Raw genomic sequence first — 23,158 nt, forward strand, 5'->3', positions numbered from 1 at the left:
TGCATGTATCGGTGTGCAGATGTGCAGCCCTGCATGTAAGCTGCAAAACATTTACATTAAATAGAAAAGAAGACGAAAAAAACAAAACAAAACAAAAAAACAATCAATCTAGCTCCTCCCTTGGCCCTGTTACCAAGGTGATACAGAGATTCTATCAATGAGCCAAGGTCCCTGTTGCCATGGAAACACTTATGAATGAGAAAGGACCCGGTAACCGTGGAGACAGTGTGAATGAGGAACTGCCTCATCAGTTTGACACTATTTGTGATGGCAGATGAAATCACCGTCATGTTATTACCATCATCGTTGTTACTATCGCCATCACAGTCATCATCATCATCATCGTTCATTATCGTTATTGTCCAGTCATCAGCGTTGTTAATGTTTTTTACTGTAATCATAGTCACATCACAGAAATAGATAAAATAATTGGATTTGTAATCACAGGTTGTTTTTTTTTGGCAAAGAGTTTCTGTACTGCGGTTCCAAAAATACTGACACAGGTATACGTGTTCATCTTTTATATGTAAATGTAGATGTGTTTCTTCATGTCAGCACACAGATGTTTTTGCAGCATGATATACAGGTTTTTCCTTCTATGAAATTCCACTATTCTCCTTTTGATATCAACACAGTTCAGTTTAGAGGGTAAATATTCCAACTGAGCCACTGTTCTTTTTGCCCTTACATTTAAAATCAGTATAGCATCTATCTAACTCACTCTTTTCCCCCCAGTTGCACTTATGGTAAATGCTTTTTTCCCCTTGTGCAATACCTAGTGCAAATTTACCATCCTCGACTACATCATCTTCATCTTCCCTTCATGGCTATCCTAACTTGCATTAATGTAGCACTCTGTTGTTGCCAAGCATCTTTCAGGCTAATGTATCCTTGAGCAAAACACTAAATCTGTACTTGCTTTGTTGGTCATCTTGCGTAGCAGAGGGCAGCTCGGTTATTTCCTGGTAAAGCAGCGTTTTCAGCAATAAAACTCACTGTTTTTTTTAAGCAGAAAGCATAGTAAAGCAAATTATTATTATCATTAGTAAGATGTCAAACTACAGTTATTTACTTGCATTACTGAACAGAAAAATTTGTTGAACGTTAAACTTGATTAATTCCGGGCTTTCAGATGAGTCCAATGAGTGTTCTGATTAATTAAAAATAAATAAATAAATATATATATATGTATATATATATATATATATATATATATATATATATATATATATATATATACATACTCTTTTTTTTGCAATATCTAAATACAGTTTCTGCAACTTATAGGTTGAGTTCCCATTAATATAACACTGAGTATTATCTCTGTGTGATATCTGTTCTTTTAGAAATATCATGCAGCTGAAGTGCATTAACGCCTCCTACTAAACTAGGATCCTCTCAGTTACAGGTCAGCGTCTGATGAGGCATTTGATATCACACAATGTCATTACAAGGACCCCAGCCTATACACTCGTGATAAAGCACCAACCACTTGGGGGGTGGGCTTCCTGGTAATACAGTACCACATTCAAAACCACAACCACGCATACCTTCAACCAAAAACCCGGAGTTGGTGTCAATTTTCCCTTCTATTCAAATGTGAAGGAATCAGGCAGACCTTAAACCTGTGATTAAGACTGCAATGTCACTAGGCCTCTTAGAGGAACACAGGCAGGTAGAAATGTGTCAGAGAGACTGGACGAAAGAGAGACAGAGGGAGAGAGATAGAGAAGTGGGAAGTTTGATGATTCACAGTGTGCGTCAGACGATGGGACTGACTACAAGTCTGGCGGCACGAGGGAACATTTTAATCCTCTACTTACCCATACACACACACACACTTGCTGTTTATGGCATTTATTTTGATGATGAGTGAATATATAGTTGCAGTAGCACACGCTAATATGTGTTTACTCAGAAGAGAAACATCAAACATGTAACAATAAATAAGCAAGTCATAATCTTTCTGTTTTTCACTCTCTTTTTATTTCCTTAGTCCCGTTCCTTCCCTCTCCTCTCCATTTCCCCATCTTTCTCCTTTTTCGTTGTCTAGTCGCTCTCTCGTCTTGATACAAAAACACTTTCCATTCAGCCCATCCCTCTCTCACCCTGATACACTCCTCTGTCTTACTTCACTTGTCAGCCGTATCGATCAGTTCAGCTCTTACAGGATTTACATACAGAGCTCACCCAGTTGTTTGTAATGATCTGGCATGGGTTTGTGCATGTATGAGAAAATGGAGAAATGGAGAAACTGCGAGGTTGACAGACTTTGACAAGCTCGCTAGCTTAAATATTGATTCTCTGTGCTCATTTCGGTGCATTTGTCTTTTTCCCTTTAGAATTCTATCCACTGTGGGCTCACAATTCGACTTGCGGACACTCAGGGCTGTGCGAGTATTGAGGCCTCTCAAACTGGTGTCCGGTATTCCCAGTAAGTCGATATTCTTCATCTGAGAAAAATTTGAAAAAAGGCTATCTTCACCTTTACCTTGAACCACATCTTTGTCGTTGCTTAACAATTGAGAAAGCGATAAGTGCAGAACATCTTTAAATTTTATTTGGGGATCAAAATAGCATGGAGAAGCATTTTGTGTCAAGGTTTTATGCAGCTTCTGTGTTGCTCTGCATAATGCAACAACAAAAGTGGTACTTCTGTGCACACTCTGCTCATTTTTTAAATGTTATAGTGGCAGTAATGTTCCAGCACTACTGCCACAGCAGTGTTATTAATAGCCTGTTCTCCACTATGGGCTTGAACAGGCATACCAGGGCTTACTCATCATAAAAGTCACTTGGGTTTCTATGAAAAGCCAATTAGAGCATCACACCAGTAGGTGCTACAATATATATGTTTATGGTTTATTTCACTTCAGCTTAACATGTATAAGTTTAATGATTGGGTATAAATGTGTGATAAGGATATTCAAGTATTTCTTTACAGAAAGGTAGCTTAACTGCAAACTAATTGAAATTAGTTTTAGGATAAAGAGAGCGGATAGATTAAAATGAAATGTATAAAATGATTCTTCATAAAATCTTAATACTCTATACCTGTGTGCTTTAGGCTTACAGGTGGTGCTCAAATCCATCATGAAGGCCATGATTCCTCTGCTGCAAATTGGCCTGCTGCTCTTCTTTGCCATCCTCATGTTCGCCATCATCGGCCTCGAGTTCTACATGGGCAAATTCCACAAAACCTGCTTCGACAACATAACAAGTAAAGGATTTTGTGTTTACACTTTGGCAATAATTCAGTCGGGATTAAGTTGCTCCAAGTTTTCCTCAGAGAAGAGTGCACCTGTTCACGCTGAGGCAGACTTTAAATAGTTGCACTGCTAAAATTAGAACTTAAAATAGTATATTTTTGGTATACTGTGCAGTTTCTGTAGATGTAGCCTCATTCAACATCTGAAGTATTGGACGTTTTCTCAAGAGGGATTTAAAATTACTAAATACATTTGCGAGTACATGGAATTTGATTGCTCATACTTGTTTTATCCCACTTTTACGCATGTTTAGAAGAGATCCGGGAAGAGTTTCCATGTGGGGTAGAGCTTCCATCTCGGCTGTGTCCAGAGGACACCGTTTGTAGAGAGTACTGGCTGGGACCAAACTACGGCATCACCCAGTTTGACAACATCCTGTTTGCTATTCTCACCGTTTTCCAGTGTATCACCATGGAGGGCTGGACTGACCTGCTCTACTATGTATGTCAAGCTGAACAGCATTTGCAACACTAGTACACATTCAGTGACCAACGTTTTGGCCACACCAGTGCACCCAGGAAAGCAGAGGATGTCTATGTAAAGGTGTTAAATCTAGCAAGGCAAAGATAAAAGATTTAATAAAGAAGGTCTTGTTCAAGAGAAAAAAAATTCTACAGCATGCTAAAATTCCACAAACCTGCTGTTATCCTGTTTGCCTGTTAATTCATCTTAGAAAAAAAATACAGTATCAGTTTATTTTGCTATCTGGTGATCATGGGAAAAAAATATTTCTGTCATATTTTGTGGCTGTTTTTTACGGATTAAACCTTCACATTAGCTAAAATATCTATAACAAAAACAGCAAACAAAAAGATCTAATGAAGTGCACCTTAGGTTAGCTTTCATGCTTGTCAGACTTATTTTTAAACAAACTCCTGTTAACAAGCTGGAGTAAAATGTAAATTTTACTCCAGTTTGTTAACAGGAGTATTTTCACTCAAAGCCATTTGAGAGTGCGTTCTCTAATCAAGTACAAAAATTAGACTGTTAAAACCTTCAACAATTTCACCTGTGCAAACTGCTTATCTACCTATTAAATGAGTACTAACAATGCCATCACTCATGTCCAAGACTGAATTGTTCCCTGCTGTCAGGGGCAACGGTTGCTGTGGAAACCAGAGGCAGATGAGGGTCTTTGACTGTTACTGTAGTCATCTGTTTTTCCCATCTCCTTTCCCTCTCCGTCCACCCAGTTCTTTTACCTTTCTCCCTTTGTCCTTTCCTTTCTCCCCTTATTCCTGCTTGTCTTCCTGCGTTCTGTCCCTCTCCCTCTGTGTCTCTCTCCTTCTGTCCCTCCTTCCCGGTGCTGCTCTATATTTAAAAAGGCCTGTTCAGCCCAAGTTATTCTTGCAGCTGCTCGGGAGGGGAGCAATAAAAGTTTAATGGTAGAAAAAGGGTCTGCGGTACATTGGGTACACAGCGGCGATGCCGGCTTACATGCAGGAAGAAGGAAAGATGGAGGAGACGGGAAGGAAAAGGGAGGGAGGCTATGAGAAAGAGAGCTCGAAACAGAAAAGAAAAGCCCGGGTCTCAAGTTGGGATTGATAAAATCACTGTAAAGGTTGTTCAGTGACAGTGAGGAGATGGCTATGGAGAAAGGAATGAAGAAAAGGTTAAACAAGCATTGAGATAGATAAGGGAGGGATGAAAAGGCAGATGGAGGGCGTTCTTAAGGGGTTCCATAGGAGGAGGAGAGACAAAACAATAAGAACTGAATAAAGAATGATAATGAAAGAATGGTCTGTAAGGGAGGATGGTAGGGACCGAGAGCGAGAGAGCAAAGCATTTGTTATACATTATTTACTCTGTCGGAGCAGCTAAATAGAGTGGCAGATACGCATTTACTTACTGAGATGACTTAAAGCAAAATCATGTCATGCCTGCTTTTGTTTATGTTTCCATAAGTCGTAGACAGCAGTTTAAAGCACATTGTTTCCACTCTTTAATGACAACGTCAAAGAATAAGTCACTAGGATAGCAGTAGGTTATTTTTAATTAGGCTATATAAAGCGTATTATATCTTTAACTTGGTGGTGGTGCATATATATGTACATGAACGTACCTCAATGTGACAAAGCAGGGAGGTAGAGAATGAATTTTGATGCCTTCAGCTTTCAGCAAATCAATATGTATATATAGCTACAGCTGCTCAGTTTTTCGGGTGTACCCACTTTGCTGATTTCAATGAATGAAAAATCCAACCTTTGATTCAAATTAATTGAAAAGTTCGTCTTATTAATATTAACCTTTGTTAAACTTCCCAAAGCTCACATTTATAAACCATTATCTAACATTAACTGGTTTCTTTTAATTCACTTTGCATCAAATACTCAAGTAAAGAGCAAAACATTGATTCCTGATTAATTATCTTTGTGTGTGTGTGTGTGTGTGTGTGTGTGCGCGTGCGTGTGTCCTCACGTGTGTTTCCAGAGCAACGATGCCTCAGGGAGTGCATGGAACTGGATGTACTTCATCCCCCTCATCATCATCGGCTCTTTCTTTATGCTCAACCTGGTGCTGGGTGTGTTGTCGGGGTAAGTTTATGTGCATGTGTAAATATATAAAAAGAAACAGTCCCAACGTGCTTTACAGAGGTCTCAGGTGATGATGTGATGTGCAGGGTATATACTTGTGTCATGTGTGTGTCTGCAGCGAGTTCGCCAAAGAGAGAGAGCGTGTGGAGAACAGGAGTGAGTTTCTGAAGCTTCGAAGACAGCAGCAGATTGAAAGGGAACTTAATGGTTACCTGGAGTGGATCTGTAAAGCTGGTATGTATGACTGAGTGCATGCCTGGCAACATTTGACCATATAAAAACACCTGACATGTATTACAGTGTAATACATGTCAGATGTCACAGCAAATTTCTGCTTAGATATTAACACTCAAACCACTGGAAATTCAGAAGACTTAATATATATTCAGCTGTAATTTTGAAGACCAGCTTGTGTGATGCTGGAATGAAAGTAAACCATCACTTTTTCCCGGAACGTCAAAGTAAACACTTAAAAAATGAGGCCAAAAATCCCTTTTTGTGGATTTTATCATAAAAGCAGCCACAGTAAACATGAGTTATAATGTGACATTATCACAATCACTTGCACAACAGTTGTTATTCAGGGAAGAAGGATCCATATTACATTGTATTTTATAGTTATAGCTGAATACACACGGACACCTTAGCACTGACAAGTTTTGGTTTGCTCTTATTCAAAAGTTTCCCATTGCAGCTGCTCTATATGGATGTGCTTTCTTTTTGCCATTTTTTTTTTAAGTCATTTACCGTTAACATAACACATATCCAGTAAAGCAGTGACACAAATTTAATGGAACTTATAATGCATATTATATCTTGAATATCTTACAGATTACAGACCCTTGGATAGAGAGTTTTGTCCACCTCTCCGGCCTGGTAGCTATCTGTTGAAGGCAGGAAATGTGAGAGAAAATAAGAGAAAAGGAGGGTCAGTCAAAGCGAATAAAGGGGCGGATAGAGGGGACAGAGCTTTGATCTTCCTGAAAAGACAAATTTTACATAAAAACACAGAAGCTAATAAAACAAAAGAGGGACTAATGAGTGAAACAGAGACTATGATTTAAAAAGATGTATGAAGATGTTGTGGAACTTACACATAAATGTATAATATATTCCCATTTTTGCTTGTGTGTTTTGTAGAAGAGGTCATCTTGGCGGATGATGAGAATGAAAATGAATATGATGGTATCAATTTCCTTTTTCTTTTCGAATGTAACATATAAATATGCATAAATGAATAGCTGAACTGTTGTGTTGTGGGTAAATGTATAAATATATTTGTACTGTATAACAGGTTCTCGTAGGAGAGCCACAAAGAACCACAAAAGCAAAGCTGAGCTTCTAAATTCAGAGGAAGGGGAGGGAGACCTGGGAGTAGGTAAGATGTGTTGTGTTTCTCTCTGTCTGTCTACCACACTAACACACACACACACACACACACACACACACACACACACACACACACACACACACACACACACACACACACACAACAAAGCCATTTAACATCCCCTCAGAGAACACTGCATTTACTTGTTTTGTTTTTTTTCTGCAAAAGCTCCCAAACCCTACACATTTCTACCACAGCTCTTAACCTAAACCTAACTTCATGATAATCTTGCTTTAAAACACACTTATTTCCCATTATGACTGTAAAAAGGGATTTATATCCCCACATTAAGAGTAGCACACAGGAGAAACAGACCCACAGTCAAAGGCAAATCGCAGGTACACAGAGATGCTATCTTATCTTGCATATCAGCATTACCTGACCCTCCTCTCCATCCCTCTCCCGCCCTTCCCTCTCCTTTCTCCCTCTCTGCTGCTCTGCACTCCTAATGTTACATTTTCACTGTCCTCGAGCCCCTCATCTTTTTTTCCCCCTATCTTTAACTTGCCCTTGTTATCTCATTCCCGTTTCTCCGCTCAAACCATTTTTTCAGCACAGTCATTCTAGGCACTTCTCTAAGATTCTGAAAGCAAACTTTTTTCTTCATTCTTTAGAGCAATAATGGACATGGTGCAACCTAATAATTCAAAATTGATAAGACAGCTTTGATCATGTGCTACCTTTAAGTGAATTATACATCAATTTGTACTTAAAAAGCAGATTCTGTGCCGAAAGGTTGATTGAATTGTAGTGTTCCAGCAAATAGGAGGTCCATCGATATAGTTGACTCTATTTTGGTAACTGTCCACTATAAAAGAATAATGCATTCTTTTACTCTCCTAATAAGTTACAGAAATAATGGGATGGGATCTTTTGCTTGTATTAAAAAAAAATACAGGCAAAAGATAGCATTAGCATTTTAGTGCCAGTGATTGTGTCACCTTTTTGGTCACTCATTGACTTCTTTTCATTTATGTCACAGTGCAGCTGTTGATACACGATGTGCCTCATTTATCCTTTTTGAATGGTAGGTTCACCGTTTGCTCGTGCCAGCTTGAAGAGCTCCAAGCTGGAGGGATCGACTTTCAAGCGTCGGGAGCGGCGGTTTCGCTTCTTTATCCGTCACGTTGTTAAGTCCCAGGGCTTCTACTGGACCGTGCTGTGTTTGGTGGGCCTCAACACGCTGTGTGTGGCTGTTGTGCACTACGACCAGCCTGAACCACTTTCAGATTTTCTATGTGAGTAGGAGGTGAATGCCTGCATACTTAGTGCAAGTATGGGCCGATTATCTCCGCAAATGCACAAATACTTTCATCACAGATTATTGGAAAAGGAGTGGGTGAGCAAATTCTTCATTAATGTGGCTAAATCCATGAAAGAGCTGACCCAGTCGTTTAACACAAGCGCATCCAAGCACACACAGTTTTCCTCTCATGCAGACTAAGTCTTTTTCAAAAATGGTTCTGGGACAAATACACACACAGAGACTCGCTCAGGTTTTCACCCTCGTCTCTTTTTGTGTTCTTCCCTCTGTGCAGATTTTGCCGAATTCATCTTCCTGGGAATATTCTTGACAGAGATGTTTGTAAAACTGTACGGCCTGGGCAGACAGGCCTACCTCAACTCCTCCTTCAACTGCTTCGACTGCATTGTGAGCCCCTCTCAGCTTGGGTCCACACCCAATAAAAAATAACACAATGTTCAAACTCATAAGCGGGTCTATAGACGGGCTTTACACCTGTGGGATGAAAACAATAGATGAAAAAAACCTCTGCTATAGACTTAACACAAACACAAATGTGCCATACTGCATGCTGATGTCTGTAGATTATTTGCTCAGTATAATAAATAACTATGTATAATTGCATATGCTTACATTTATATTAGGTGATATGTGGTAGCATATTTGAAGTCCTTTGGTCCATCATCCAACCGGGCACATCGTTTGGCATCAGTGTGCTACGAGCTCTCAGGTTATTGAGGATCTTCAAAGTCACCAAGTGAGTCACTTGTAATACAGTAATGATCATACATTAAAATAAAGGACATGGTATTATCATCATTTCCATGTGTCTGTTTCCCAGGTACTGGGCGTCTTTGCGTAACCTCGTCGTGTCTCTGCTCAATTCCATGAAGTCCATCATCAGCTTGCTCTTCCTGCTCTTCCTCTTCATAGTCGTCTTTGCGCTGCTGGGCATGCAGCTCTTCGGAGGACAGTCAGTGTCTCTCTCCTTCTCCTTTAACAGCCATGATTTAATTTTCTGCTAACCTATTGGTTTTTGCTAATTGCCAGTTGACCTAAGGCAGTTTTTCAGAGCGCTGGTTTTTCAGACAAACATTTGTTGTGCTTGCCTCTGGCTCTCTCAGTCGTTCTCTCTATGCTCACTGTTTTCTCAGCTCCTATTATATATATTTATTTTTTCATTCTTTCACTGCTAGGTTTAATTTTGAAAGTGGCACCCCTCCAACCAACTTCGATACATTTCCCGCAGCAATAATGACGGTGTTCCAGGTAAGCAGAGGAGAGCGATGTACTGTAAAAGGAGAAAAGGAGAGGGAGAGGCTAGTGGAGGGAGAAAAAGCCGCAAAATAGAAGACAAAGCTGGATTAAAGCTAAACGCTGAAAGGACTAAAGAGGATTTGCGCACGAGGAAGTGATATAAAATGTAAAATGCTACTCTAGAACCCTTAAAGATTATTAGGTGGGAGCATAATTCTGCTAAAACATGTTCAAATATTTAAGTAGTGTGTAGAAAAGAGTCTGTTCTTTGATTATAGCATTTTGAGCAGATATGTGGATGTGAGAGTGCTCATCATAGCATCGTCTGAATATTTGTGTATGTTTGCCAGATCCTGACCGGCGAGGACTGGAATATGGTGATGTATGATGGCATCAAATCTCAGGGTGGAGTCAACAAGGGCATGGCCTTCTCCGTCTTCTTCATTGTACTCACGCTTTTTGGCAACTGTATCCCTTGACAGTGACATTGCAGATAAGCCTACATGCATGCGCAGCTCTCAGATATTTAGAGTGGAGACATTTGCAGCTGTGTTTTACACATTTTTACTTTACTCTCAGTAAAAAGTCATACAAAGGTTAAATGCAGATTTTTTTTTTACAGTTTTCTTTAGGACAGCCTCAAAGGTGGAATAGTTAGAATGCTTCTTTCTACCTATTGCTGTTTGCTGTTGTTTTGTAGTTGCTGTTACTCTGAATAGAAGTGCTACTTTTTTTCTTAGCCTGACTTCCTTTAATCTTTTTTTTTTTGGCATATCGACATTGAAGCAATTAGTCTTGCATTGAGACATCGAGACATTGCACAGAAACCATCCGACAAACAACCTGCATGATGGTCTGCCTGAGAAGCTCAATTCACTGCAGGGGCCAGGCCCTCTCCAACGGTCACTTGCAAGAGCTTCAGTCAGTGTTGTATTTACTGTTTTATTCACTGACAACCTGTTCTTTGGCACAGCTGACAAAAGATCAAAGTGAGAACGTGTAAGAAAAAGAACAATCTCTGAGAAATAGTCATGCTTCTTTTATTCATGCTGGACTGAGGGCAGAGTCAGCTCTTCATCTTCAGCTACAGAGTCATATTATGTACAATCTCAGTTCTACAAAGGTTTTGAAGCAGTGGACAAACACATATATAACATAGAAAACATATTAAATGTTAAAACTGGGACATTTTACTGCTTTATAAAAAAAATACTGGCTTGTTTTGAATTTGAAGGTGGCAACATGTCTCAAAAAAGTTGGGATGGGGCAACAAAAGGCTGGAAAAGCAAGTGGTCTAAAAAGAAGCACCTCAAGGAGTTTGCACCCAGTTAGGTTCACTGGCAACAGGTCAGTAACATAATTGGGTGTAAAAAGAACATGTGAGAGAGTGAGAGAGTCTCTCAGAAATAAAGATGGGCAGAGGTTTACCAATCTGCAAAAACACTGTCAACAAATTGCAGAACAGTATTAGAATACTTTTCCTGTAATAATGCAAAATTTTGAGTGCTTTGAATATCTGATCATATGCAGTGCATAATATCATGAAATACAGAATCCAGAGGAATCTCTGTGCACAAGGGACATGTTATGTAGCGCTGTGTGGAAACACAGGGAAGCACATAGCAGACAGGGATGATGTGACAACAAGCGGAGGAATACAGAGAACCTAAATGCACACAGGATCATGAGAGGAAGGGAAACAGCAGGGAACACCGCTGGAATTAATACAGCCTAACAGGACAGGGAAGCAAAACCGAACACAGAGAACACAGGATGAGAGACTGTCAAAATAAAACAGGAAGTACGATAACACTTGACACTGGGAAGCAGACTAACTAAGGAGACAGAAAAGGAACACCGAACAGGAGAGGCATGGAAACAGAACCTAAAGACCAGATGTCAAAACTAAGACCAGAAACTACAAATATAACACAAATAAGAAAAACAACTAAAAGAACCAGAACCAGGAATATATACATTAAATCTTCGAATATTAAATAACCTGAAATGGATGCTCGCCTTCAGGGGGCACTGCATTGAAAACAGGCAGAATTCTGTGATTCTGTCAATCATTGCATGGGCTTGGGAACACTTCTAGAAATCCCTTTCTTTGCCACGCAGGTTAAACCTCTGTCAGGCACAGTTCATGATCTAGATTGCTAGCATTTTGTCAGTAATTAAAATAGTATATTTTCTCAGGTTAAACATTTGATATTTTCTTTGATATACTGTGAATAAAATATGGGTTTTATTCGACTTTCAAACCACTGCATTCTGTTTTTATCTACATTTTGTACAACGTCCCAATTTTTCTGGAATTGGGATTATAATACCAAAGTGATTGTCAACATGGAGATGTCACTGTCATAATCCTAATTGAGATTCTGATGAATCCACTGTCCTGGCATATACTGCCACAGACCTGTGTTGTCATCTGTAAGTCGAACCACACACTGTTAAGGGATCTGTATCAAGGATGATACTGTAGCAATAATGATACGCTGCAATCCAATACATCAACTTGCCAAGAGGTACATTATAATATAAGTGGCTTAGCCAATTATTTTATCTACATTTTGTATTCTCTTGCACAAACAATCTCCCAAATGCTGGATTGCTTTTAACTCTGTGTTCAGACACTCTGCTGAATGTGTTCTTGGCCATCGCTGTGGACAATCTGGCCAACGCACAGGAACTGACCAAGGTATAGTACAGTCTAATATGAGTGCAGTTTCTTACACTAACACATTAACCACGAGTTATCCTCCTCTAATCAATGAACTTCTTCTGCTTCCCTCATGTGAATTTTTCCTGCCTTTATCATATTTGGGTTTTGATTTATTTTCTAATCCACATTTGCAGGATGAACAGGAAGAAGAGGAAGCTGCCAATCAGAAGATTGCCCTGCAGAAAGCGAAGGAAGTGGCTGAAGTTAGCCCACTATCTGCTGCAAACCTCTCCATTGCAGCGTGAGTCTCTGTCTCTATTACTTTTGTGTCACCATCTGGGAGTCTAGTACTTATGTCGGACTCAGCACTTTGGGAAGTGGACGGTATAGCACAGTTGAGTGTTTGAAGTCAGGAAAACCGTCAGTGAACCATAATCTGTTCAAGTTTGGATTCTTAAAACATCACTTCATCACCTTATGAACGTGTGGTGATGTTGGTGATTGCAAATAGTCTTTCATCACAATGAGCTTTATTGACTAATTACCCTTCAAAAGTACACAGCCCCACTTTTTTCTTAGAATTGCAATATATTCATTGATCAAATAGCATCTTCCAAACAAATTTAAAGTTCATGAATGTAAAAATTCTCTGTATATTTTGCCATTTTGTCATCATAGTGGAATAAATCATGTCTTCATCTATCTGGCAAGGAAAGGAAATTGGGGATAGCCTAAACACACATATACTTGCTTCTCGTCCTTCTCTCTGTCATCTCTTTCTTCTCCTTTACTTTTCGTCTTAGTCTTTGATCCCTTTTCTCTGTACACACAAGGCTCTGTACTTTCACGTCTGGTAAAGTTCACACACTTTGCTCTCAGATACAAATACGTGCATGAAAATACGTTCAGCACAACACAGGGGTACCATGTTTGCTTTTAAATACCATACGTAATAGCACAGTCGTGTCCTTAGCAGTTTGGTGTGTGAGACTGTGCTCACTCATTGTCACTCGCAGGTACAATGAACAAACATGCCCTAGAGTTTTAGCTCAATACACTCACACGCACATATGCTTATTAACATTTCCATCATTTCATGAATCGCTTAGGTTCTTGTTACTGTTTGTGCCGTGTAGTGTGCTTCACTATGAAGTGACCATCTGTGTCTGTGTAATCAGTTTAATTTACTTGGAATTATGATATAAATATGTCTTATTTTCACTACAGTTTATGTGTATCTGTCTGTATGTGTGTGTGTGTGTGTGGATGTATGTGAGTGTGTGAGAAAAGAAGTTTTCAGGTAATGTCGGTTTGGTATATCCAGCATTTCTTCTCTAGGTTACCATGGTTGTTTGTCCAAATTTATCCAGAAAAACAACCTTCACAAACCATGCTGCCTAATTGCTTGAATCTTTTGAAAGCAGACTGTAGGACAGAGGTTTACCATAGAGTCTCGGTTAAGCTTTAAGCATTTTTAGAGCTGCAGATTGCCTTACGTTCTACTGTGCCAGTGTAAATCCAAATCCCTAATTTCTGTGGTGCAAATAAAAGAAAGAGAGAGATAGAGACAGAAAGACATTTAAATTCAAGAGGAGATTGTCCCTGTTTTCCCAAGGAGGGATTTTAAACTTGGGGACATCAGTGGTGCATGAAGAATCTCTTAAGAAGATATGGCAGACTCAGAGAAAACTACGTAAAACCAGTTGTAAGGCAACACAAGTCCAGTTTGTACTCTCAAAAGGAAATTGCCCTCTCTTAAACAGCCATGCATTCTAAACAGAGTGCAAAGACATTTTAGGAGGTATAATTCTAATGATAGTGAATAATTTTTTTAAAAGTTTCAGCACTGTGTTTTTAATAAGCTTAAAGAAGCCTTTGGAAATAATAAAAATCATATTAAATTAGGTTGTCCTTATAGATTTGGTCCTTTAAATTATTAGCGTGCTATTTTTTGTTATGGAAGAGGATCATGCACAAATTCTGAATTCAGAAATAAATTCATGACCAAAATGTATCTACTTTTTTAAGTGCCCCTAACCCTCTTTAAGACAAAGCAGAGCATTTCATATTTAAAATGTTTATTTTTAAATCTTACTGTAAGCTTTTCAGGGTTTATCAGTTTTCAGTACAGGTCAAAAATATGCAGATATTACATGTTTTATTAAAATTTTAAAACACGTTGTCATAATACCAGTGTATGTTGTCATGTAGGATATACCCACAGGACCATATTTTGGTAAGTATTTTTTTTAATGTAGCAGCTTCAGTGGAAAAAGAGAGTGAAGGGTAAACATGTGCAGTACATTATAAAGAAGTAAAACTGATCAGCGCACAACAGCAGCACTTGGGAATGGAAAATGACTGATAGAAGAAAATGGATTTTGTTGAGTGTGTGTATGTGTCTTTTGTGTCTCTGTGTATGAAGGGTTGCATTCCAAAATGCTTAAATTTTTGACAAAAAATATTTTAAGATTCACTTCCATTTTTGGATTTCAGGATTATAGTTTACTTTTTTAGTAGTCTAGACATGTAACACTTTTGTCATGGATAGCGATAATTTTTTTTAGAGTTGGCACTTTGTGTTTTTTTTCCTTTCTTTTAAAAAAATTAATGGATAGCCCATTTTGGAATGAAATCCTCCTTCTGTTCTTTTGTGTCATCTCACTCACCAGCTGTTTCCCTCCTCAGCAACAAAGTACACAGTGAGTGTCACAACGCTTCTGACCCCTTTCTGGACTGGTATTTATTTATTTGTTTATTCATTTATGACTTCCTTCTGTTTATTGACTTTACAACCATTCCTTGCTTTTTTCATGTTTTAGATCTCTATCCTTTTCTTGGCCCTTTGTTCGTAACTTCTGTTTTTTTCAAAATTATTGTACATATCTGGCTTTTTTTTTAAGCTTTTTCTTTATGTTGGCTTATTTTTTAAAGTACTGTTTCTGTTGCCTACGGCTGTTGCTTTATTGTCATTGACTGTTGGCCCTGAGAGAAAAGTGAGTTAAAGTTGATAGAAATTTTGGAGGGTAAGAAAGGAGGTGGTCACTGACAGTTTGGGGGTGTTTTTTTTATCTCATCTTTTTGCAAAAACAAGAAATCAGTTATTCTAACAAATATAAACCATTCAATTCAGCTCAATGGCTATTTTTGCTCTGCACAAAATCTGTCCATTAAATTTTATGTACTTTAGCATGGGATGATTAGTTGTGTATAATTTGAACAAATTCGGACCTCGCCTCAGTGTTATCCTCCACACTGTTTCCCACGTGGTTTACCAAAATAGGGCCGTCCTGCCTTGTGCTTTGGCAAGCTGTGCAGATACCCAAAGCCCTGTTCTGTTAAGAGCTGCGTTGTTTTATAGGTCCAGTCAAATGACCCTTTAAGTGTCTGTGGCCCCCAGTGTGTCTTTATGTCCTTGCTATTTGATGTAGTTATATTTTTAGTGTTGGTTTCCACTTCATCATTCTCATGTCTTTGTGCGTTCATTTGCATAGCATCAAGTCTTAAAGCAGGTCTTAACGAGGCCAATCCCTTTCTACCTTTTCCACCATGCTTCATTTTGCAGCAAGGAGCAGCAGAAGAACCACATTAAGGGAGTCAGCAAGTCAGTGTGGGAGCAGCGCACCAAGGAGCTGAGGAAGCAGACTCTGGCATCCAGCCGCGAGGCCCTCTATAACGAATTGGACGCAGATGACCGCTGGAAGGCAAGGACAGGGAGGGAGGAGCACAACAATGTAAAGGAAAAGGCAAAAAGGGCCCCTAGACTTGTGCTATCAGTGTACACAAGTTATGGCCACGAGTGTTGATGATGACTTTTATTGGTTTTCATTTGTTCTTGTTAATCATTTATCGGTGGCTTATTTACCAACTATGGTCTAAATATTGGTTGGAAATTTCCAATATATAACTGAAATGTAGGTCTTCTAAAGTTTTGCCTCCTCTCATGAATTACCAAAATTTGAAATTATTCCTTCTGTGCTGTTTCGCTATCCATTCGTTTCCTTGCAGGTCAACTATTCACGTCACATCCGTCCAGACATGAAGACCCATCTTGATCGACCCTTAGTGGTGGACCCCCATGAAAATCGTAATAACAACACAAACAAGACAACTGGCAACAACTCAGACTTCTGTGTCAGCCAGCACCATCCTGAGCACCATGGCCAAGTGGGAGGGGATGGTGGAGGAGGTTCAGGTCCACCCAAACCTCCCATGGAGCGGGGAGAATCCACGGAGAGTAGACGGAGCCGCAAAAGTGAGCATCACCACAGCTCTCATGTCCGTCTGGATGCTACAGTGATTCCTGGGCCGGGTTCAGAGGAGAGGCTACCCAGGCGCCATCACCACACGCGGACTGGGAGTCGAGGAGGAGGGCAGTCCGAACACAGGAAGCCAAGGTCACATCGAAAGAATGCTGAAGATGGTGAGGAAGGTGGGGGAGGAGCTGGAAAATCTGGAAGACATAAGAGCAAAGGAGTGGATGGGAGTAGGGAAGGAGGAGAGCATGAGCGAGCAGGCAATGGCGGTGAGAAGAGGTCAAGAAGAAGCCGGCGTGGAAGCCAAACAGAGGGCGAGGGGAAGCGTATGTGCTCACACAGAAGGAAGTATGTCATTCATTTTTCGTTTTCCAGTCATCCTTTTTACAATCTCCTCTAATCTGATGGCTGTAATTCTTTCTTTGACCTCTTCCTAGGGACTGCAGTGTCCCAAACCTATCTACCACACGGCCCATCCAAAAGAGTCTCTCAAGGCAGAATAGCCAGTACAGTGAGGACATGGACAACCTCATGAACACCAAACTGGTGTCTGGTTCTACACCACCTAGCGAGGGTCGCCCCTATCCAGTGGCCAGTCACACTGTCACCCCTGGATTTGGATCTGCCCTTCATCTTGCTAACAGTGGCACTCGTGGAAGTTTGGTCACGTTGGATAGTTATGGGAATGTCGGACATCACCGTGCAAACAGTGTGATCAGGCTGCCCCACCCTGATTATACTGCTGTGGACATGCCCATATTTCCATCCACCAATGCCATACTGCAAGGTAGGGGTGAATGGATGTGTTTTTCTTTTCTTTTGTATTTCTTCTGCTACTTTATAGCTCTTTACAATGTTTTCCTCCTACCTTCAGTTAATAAAAATGCCAACACTGAACCTCTGCCACCTCCTACAAATGATGATGAGGAAGGAGGGGAAGGAGGGCCTAGGCCCATGCCTCCATATAGCTCCATGTTCATCTTCTCGACCACCAATCCGTAAGTGATACGTACTAACAATTACCAATGCACAGGCTAGCACACGTAGTATATGCACAAATTGCAAACTGAAACACACTGTCTCATAATTACCAGTTAACCATATAAACCTTTGGCTAAATCCCTATCCTAATGAGGACACATCTTTCCTTAAGTGTGAACACAAAGTCAGCAACACAAAGCAAAGATGAAAACCAGCCCAAAGAGACTTGAAAGCATGAGAAACATAAACAGGTCAAAACAGAGGCTGCAAGCCTGACTGCTCATCACTGCTTTTGTTACTTGTTGAAGTTCAGGCTCTGGCTGCTGGGCTGGGGTCAACATGCACTCAGCTTTATCATCATTCTTGGCTAGCTTTGCGTTAGCATGCTGTCTGTGCAGATGTTTGCAAAGAGATGAAGCAGTATAATACTATAATGGATGCAGTTTCCATTTTACCTTCACGCTCTTGTCCTTTTGTGCAGTGAAAAAAAATAATGTCCATATCTCCACTCTTCTAATGCTGTATAGCTGTTTTCTGTTGCCTATACTTTGCACAGTCAAAAGTCAGCTTTATTGTAGTTGACTTTTGATCCAAAAGTATGAGATAAAGTTGATTGTTGGTATAATATTTTGAGGGTAGCGAAGGATGTAGTTAGTGTCTAGACAGCTACTCTTGCCTCTTTAGTTAATTTGATGCAGTTTGGTGTGGATTTAGCAGTCTATTAAATTGTCTGTACCTTACAATGGTTTGCCCAATGGATGGAAAATGGAGGCATGAACCACATATCAGTTATCTGATCCTGATGGCTACACCAGAAACCAAGAAAAGACTGCCACTGCCCGGCCACTGACAAACTGATGGATTCCCAGATTGATATTTGGGTAAACCCTGCTTTACTTTAGCTTTTCTACTGTGGTCCCACAATTGCCCACAGTGCTGATGGAAAGATTGACTTGCCTGTCACTATCTCAAAAACTATTTCAAATGAAGCTCAATCATTATGTCATGTATTCTAGACTGTGCTGGCATAGCATGAAAAGGTCATTTGCTAAAATTTGTTAAAGACACAAAGCCTAATTTTAGCAAATGAGCAGGTCTAGTTTGTGTAAACATTAACACAGAGCTGTTTAAACATTAGTTGAGTATTTGAGAGGGATTTAAATTTTGTTTAGCCTCCACAATGGCCTTCATTATAGTTATAAATTAAACATAATGGTATGCATTGCATTAATGCAAGAGAAAAACAAATATCTTTGTCTGCTCCTAGGTTTCGACGAGCATGCCATTACATTTGCACCCTGCGTTATTTTGAGATGTGCATCCTGCTGGTCATTGCAATGAGCAGTATTGCCCTGGCAGCTGAAGACCCTGTTTGGCCCAATTCCCCTCGAAACGATGTAAGAAATTCATCATACATGTATTATTGGTTCTTTTGGCAACAAAAATATTATGCATATAATTTATCTATTAGTTTTTGTATTTACTCTCAAGGTTATTTTTGCCATCTCCCTAGCCTTACGTGCGTGGAGGTCTGAGCAGTAAATGAAATAACTATATAGAGTATGAGATAGAACATATAAATTCAGCACTTAAAATGATTATTGACAGTTTTATAGTGGGTAGACAATTAAGTGGCACACACAATATTCAGGATTTTCTGTGTTCAGACTCAGCAAAATGATACAAACTCACAGACCACACATGCACAGGAAACAGTTGAAGTTTAAAGTACTGCCTTCTTTAGTAATATAATATCAGATGATGCAAAATAAGTGCAACACTGCACTTATCTAAAATACAAAATCATCATATGCTCACTTTTTCTTTGTGCAGGTTCTGCGCTATTTTGACTACGTCTTTACAGGAGTTTTTACTTTTGAGATGTTAGTAAAGGTGAGACAAATCAGCATTTTTCCTCAGTGTTGAGACAAACATTCTCCTCTTTTTGATAAAGGCTGTAATGGGTCCTTGTTTTTGGTCTCTTTTCTAGATGGTGGATCTGGGGTTGGTCTTGCACCAGGGCTCTTATTTCCGGGACTTGTGGAACATCCTTGACTTTATAGTGGTTAGTGGTGCTCTGGTGGCCTACGCCTACGCCTTAGCGTAAGTCTCCCTCCTGCTTCCCCCTCTGCTCTCTTTTCTCCTCTCCCGCTCCTCTCCCCTCTCACTGGTACCTTGGAGTACAGCGTCCCCTGTTCTTCTTCACTCAACCATGGCTGATTTTTGGCCTCTACTTTCTCTATCCTACACACTTTTCTTTCATTCACTCGCATACATTTTCTCTCTTGGCACTTTTTCATTCTCTTGTGTCCTGTTATCCTCCACCATAAACCCAAGTCTTACCTTTATTTAGAGTGCAAAAGACCTGTCCTCTTTTTTTGGCCATGTCCTTACTTCATTTCTCTCACGTTCACATTTTGCTCCTGCAGTCCTTTAATTTTTAAGCTCCTCCTATTTCAAGCTCCTTCCAGCTTCTGCGTAAACACTCCCACATTATAAAATAGATCCCAGCATCCTCTCCCTATCTACCTCCCCATGTGAGAGGTGAGGACCACCCTTTGCACCTGTAACCCTTTAGTGCCCAGGGCGTTCTAAAGTAAAAGGGCCCATGCAAACCCCGGCCAGGTCACCAAAAATCTCAACTACGTTCTCTACTACAAAGCAGGTACTTTAATCTTTACTTGATTTGCATGGCTGTAAAGATAAAAATACAACTACATGTTGATTACTGAGTTAGGCTGTAGATAATAAGTGCTATGCTGGTACAAAGCATGAATTTTGCTTTTGCATGGTATGTGAGAATATAAAGCAATTTATAGATTTAGAAGTCTGCATTAATGTGATGTCATGTTTTGGATATAATATATACACATATATGTAGATATTAGGGGTGCAACGATACACAAAATTCACAGTTCGGTTCGGTTCGATGCTTTGGTGTCACGGTTCGATATTTTTTCGATACAAAAAAATGTTCATGCCTTTTTAATTTGTCATTTATTAAAATTATAAATATATATTTATATCGCCTCTGTCAGTGCGCCCCAGGGTGGCTGTGGCTACAATGTAGCTTGCCATCACCAGTGTGTGAATATGTGTGTGAATGGGTGGATGACTGGATATGTAAAGCGCTTTGGGGTCCTTAGGGACTAGTAAAGCGCTATATAAATACAGGCCATTTACCATTTACCATATTTTAACTCAAAAGTACAGTTTTTAAATTTAATGTTGCTGAAACAACAAAATAATAATAATAAAAATATCTATCTGATCAAGAAATCACTCATCTTTGGAAAAGAGAGTTTATAACAGAGAAATGGCTCTTTTCAAAATAAAAGCTATACTATATGCTTCTTCTGGGCTATATTCTCAGCAGCATATTAAACATATCAGGTCCCCATAAGGAGAATCATGTGCTAAGGCTGTCTAAATGATCCGGGTAAAGTTTGTAGCATGTGTGCTTGTTGTTTTTGTCTGCTTCCACTTGTCTTTGCACTAGGATGATGTCGGCGTAAATGTGCAGTCATATTTGTTGTGTTCCCACTGGTGCTGTCAGCGTTAATCTCGTTAAAATGACATTAACGCCATAACACGGCAAATCTCCGTTAACGAGTTACCACGGATCGCCCCGTGCGTGGGGCTGGATGGCGTTAACACGTTAACAAGCTAACTGTGCTAACGCACTAGTTCCCACAAATTGAGCATTGCGTGGCACATCCGACATACTGTTTTACTTTTGTCCATGACGCGCTTACCATCAGGGTCATACTTCACATGAAAACCAAGATAGTACCAAACGCCAGCTCCGAATGAGGGTGGGGGAGGTTCAATTTCGGGTAGCGTTAAGGCAGTTGCCATGTTGCAATGAGCTTAGCTTCTGTCTTGCTAGCTCGCGCTGCGCTCAGTGGATCTGCACTCGACAGTGCAGCCTAGGCGGAGTAGTCGAACGCACATCCACTGAGCACTCAACACAGACAGCATGGTCAGAAGAAAAGTTGATAAAATAAATAAAAATTTTTGTATTGTTCGATACATATGCGTACCGAACCGAAAGCACTGTATCGAACGGTTCAATATCGATACGAGTATTGTTGCACCCCTAGTAGATATGTTTCCGCATAATATATTTGTGCTCTCAAATTAATGATAATGATATACCATAGATTTTTACACAGGTCTGCAATATGTGAAGACACTGGATATTGTTTTTACTGTGGAAGTGACTGAAAGCAAACCTACATAGCTTAAACTGCTATGAGCTTTTGGACACTTGGATTATAAGGCACCTAGCATTCTTCTGTGTTGGGTCATTGAAGTTGGTGGACTTGGAGCCTCTTGGATGGAGGATGCTCTGCTCATTTTAACTTAAACACCAGTAACATACACTTATGGACAAAAGTTTTGGGCTTCACACTCTTTTAACTACAGCTTTTGCCACAGATCAGACACCTAGCCATACAGTCTGCCTTTACAAACATTTGTTGTTCTAAAGAGTTCAGTGAATTTAAGCATGGTGATAATATAAGACACCATACCTACAACAAGTCAGTTCATGAACTTTCTTCCCTTTTAAATATTCCACAGTCAACCGTAACTGGTATTACTGCAAAATGGACCACAACCACAATATGGCAGACCTTACAAAAGTTACAAAGCAGGGTTAGGCAGGTACACACTGTAAAAAAGTCACCAACGCACTGCTGCAGAGTTCCCAACCTCCTCTGACTTTAACAGCAACACAAAAACTATGAATTAGGAGCTTCATAGTATGGGTTTCCAGGCTGAGCAGCTCCTGTAAGTGTAAATAGGTGATACAGTACAGAATTTGTATTAATCCGAATATATTTGACAGTTTTATTTAAACTGAACTGAAATGAGAAACTTTCAGAGACTCTGTGAGTGTGGTCTGTATCTAACCACTTGAGGTCTTCGATTAATATACTGCAAATTAATATGGGAATAGCTAAGTGATACAAATAAATTAATACATTTTGAACTTTTGACTTTATACCTCTCTGACCTGTCTTCCCCATGTGATGTTTGTGTAATGTATGTATGGTCAGAAGGGTAAGTCGGCGCTGGCAAAGGTCGGCAGCCTTAACCCAATTTCCTTCGGGGTCAACCTTCAGGATCAATAAAGTTTTCTTGAATTGAATTGAATAAAACTGACACTTGAGTAATGACTTGAACTAAAGATGACACCTTGGATTTTCATAGTCCCAGAATGATATCTTGTGACGTTGTCCCCTCAGATCTCCTCAAACAGTTGGGGTTTTTTGCGGTCCTAATGACCCATCTTTTATGCCACCTTTACTGAACTGCTCCTCCTCTGCACTTTGTGTCCATTCTTCCACCTCTTTTTATCATACATCACGACGACACTCAAAATGTACTTAGTTTTCTCATCATTCTGGTCGCGGAAAAGTCTGTGAAACAGTGCACTTTCGCAGGTATTTCTCCAGATATACCGAAGAAAATATGCTGCACGCTTAAATGAAGAAATAGGCTTTTTTTTGTCATTCGGTATTTTGTTTACTGAAATTAATGAGAGTCTCTGGAA

General features: G+C 39.8%; 1 protein-coding gene across 19 annotated transcripts in view; it reads left to right on the plus strand.

Annotated features, from left to right (window-relative positions):
* The window catches only part of cacna1aa (calcium channel, voltage-dependent, P/Q type, alpha 1A subunit, a), an 82,213-nt gene that overhangs the window by 25,134 nt on the left and 33,921 nt on the right, over positions 1-23,158 (plus strand). For 12 of the 19 annotated variants that reach the window (XM_040053244.1, XM_040053297.1, XM_040053250.1 and 9 more), the window contains exons 4-26: positions 2,343-2,434; positions 3,068-3,220; positions 3,523-3,710; positions 5,700-5,803; positions 5,922-6,037; positions 6,944-6,988; positions 7,098-7,181; positions 8,225-8,431; positions 8,732-8,844; positions 9,081-9,193; positions 9,278-9,409; positions 9,633-9,705; positions 10,044-10,161; positions 12,330-12,397; positions 12,556-12,662; positions 15,050-15,100; positions 15,927-16,095; positions 16,370-16,965; positions 17,055-17,404; positions 17,492-17,615; positions 18,866-18,995; positions 19,432-19,491; positions 19,589-19,701. In XM_040053244.1, the coding sequence (XP_039909178.1) occupies positions 2,343-2,434; positions 3,068-3,220; positions 3,523-3,710; positions 5,700-5,803; positions 5,922-6,037; positions 6,944-6,988; positions 7,098-7,181; positions 8,225-8,431; positions 8,732-8,844; positions 9,081-9,193; positions 9,278-9,409; positions 9,633-9,705; positions 10,044-10,161; positions 12,330-12,397; positions 12,556-12,662; positions 15,050-15,100; positions 15,927-16,095; positions 16,370-16,965; positions 17,055-17,404; positions 17,492-17,615; positions 18,866-18,995; positions 19,432-19,491; positions 19,589-19,701 (3,306 nt within the window). The remainder of the gene's footprint in view (positions 1-2,342; positions 2,435-3,067; positions 3,221-3,522; positions 3,711-5,699; positions 5,804-5,921; positions 6,038-6,943; positions 6,989-7,097; positions 7,182-8,224; positions 8,432-8,731; positions 8,845-9,080; positions 9,194-9,277; positions 9,410-9,632; positions 9,706-10,043; positions 10,162-12,329; positions 12,398-12,555; positions 12,663-15,049; positions 15,101-15,926; positions 16,096-16,369; positions 16,966-17,054; positions 17,405-17,491; positions 17,616-18,865; positions 18,996-19,431; positions 19,492-19,588; positions 19,702-23,158) is intronic. The other 7 variants (XM_040053326.1, XM_040053388.1, XM_040053379.1 and 4 more) reach the window with 4 other exon arrangements.

This window comes from Simochromis diagramma, unplaced genomic scaffold, assembly GCF_900408965.1.
Source record: "Simochromis diagramma unplaced genomic scaffold, fSimDia1.1 OVJJ01000321.1, whole genome shotgun sequence".
NCBI classification, from domain to species: domain Eukaryota; kingdom Metazoa; phylum Chordata; class Actinopteri; order Cichliformes; family Cichlidae; genus Simochromis; species Simochromis diagramma.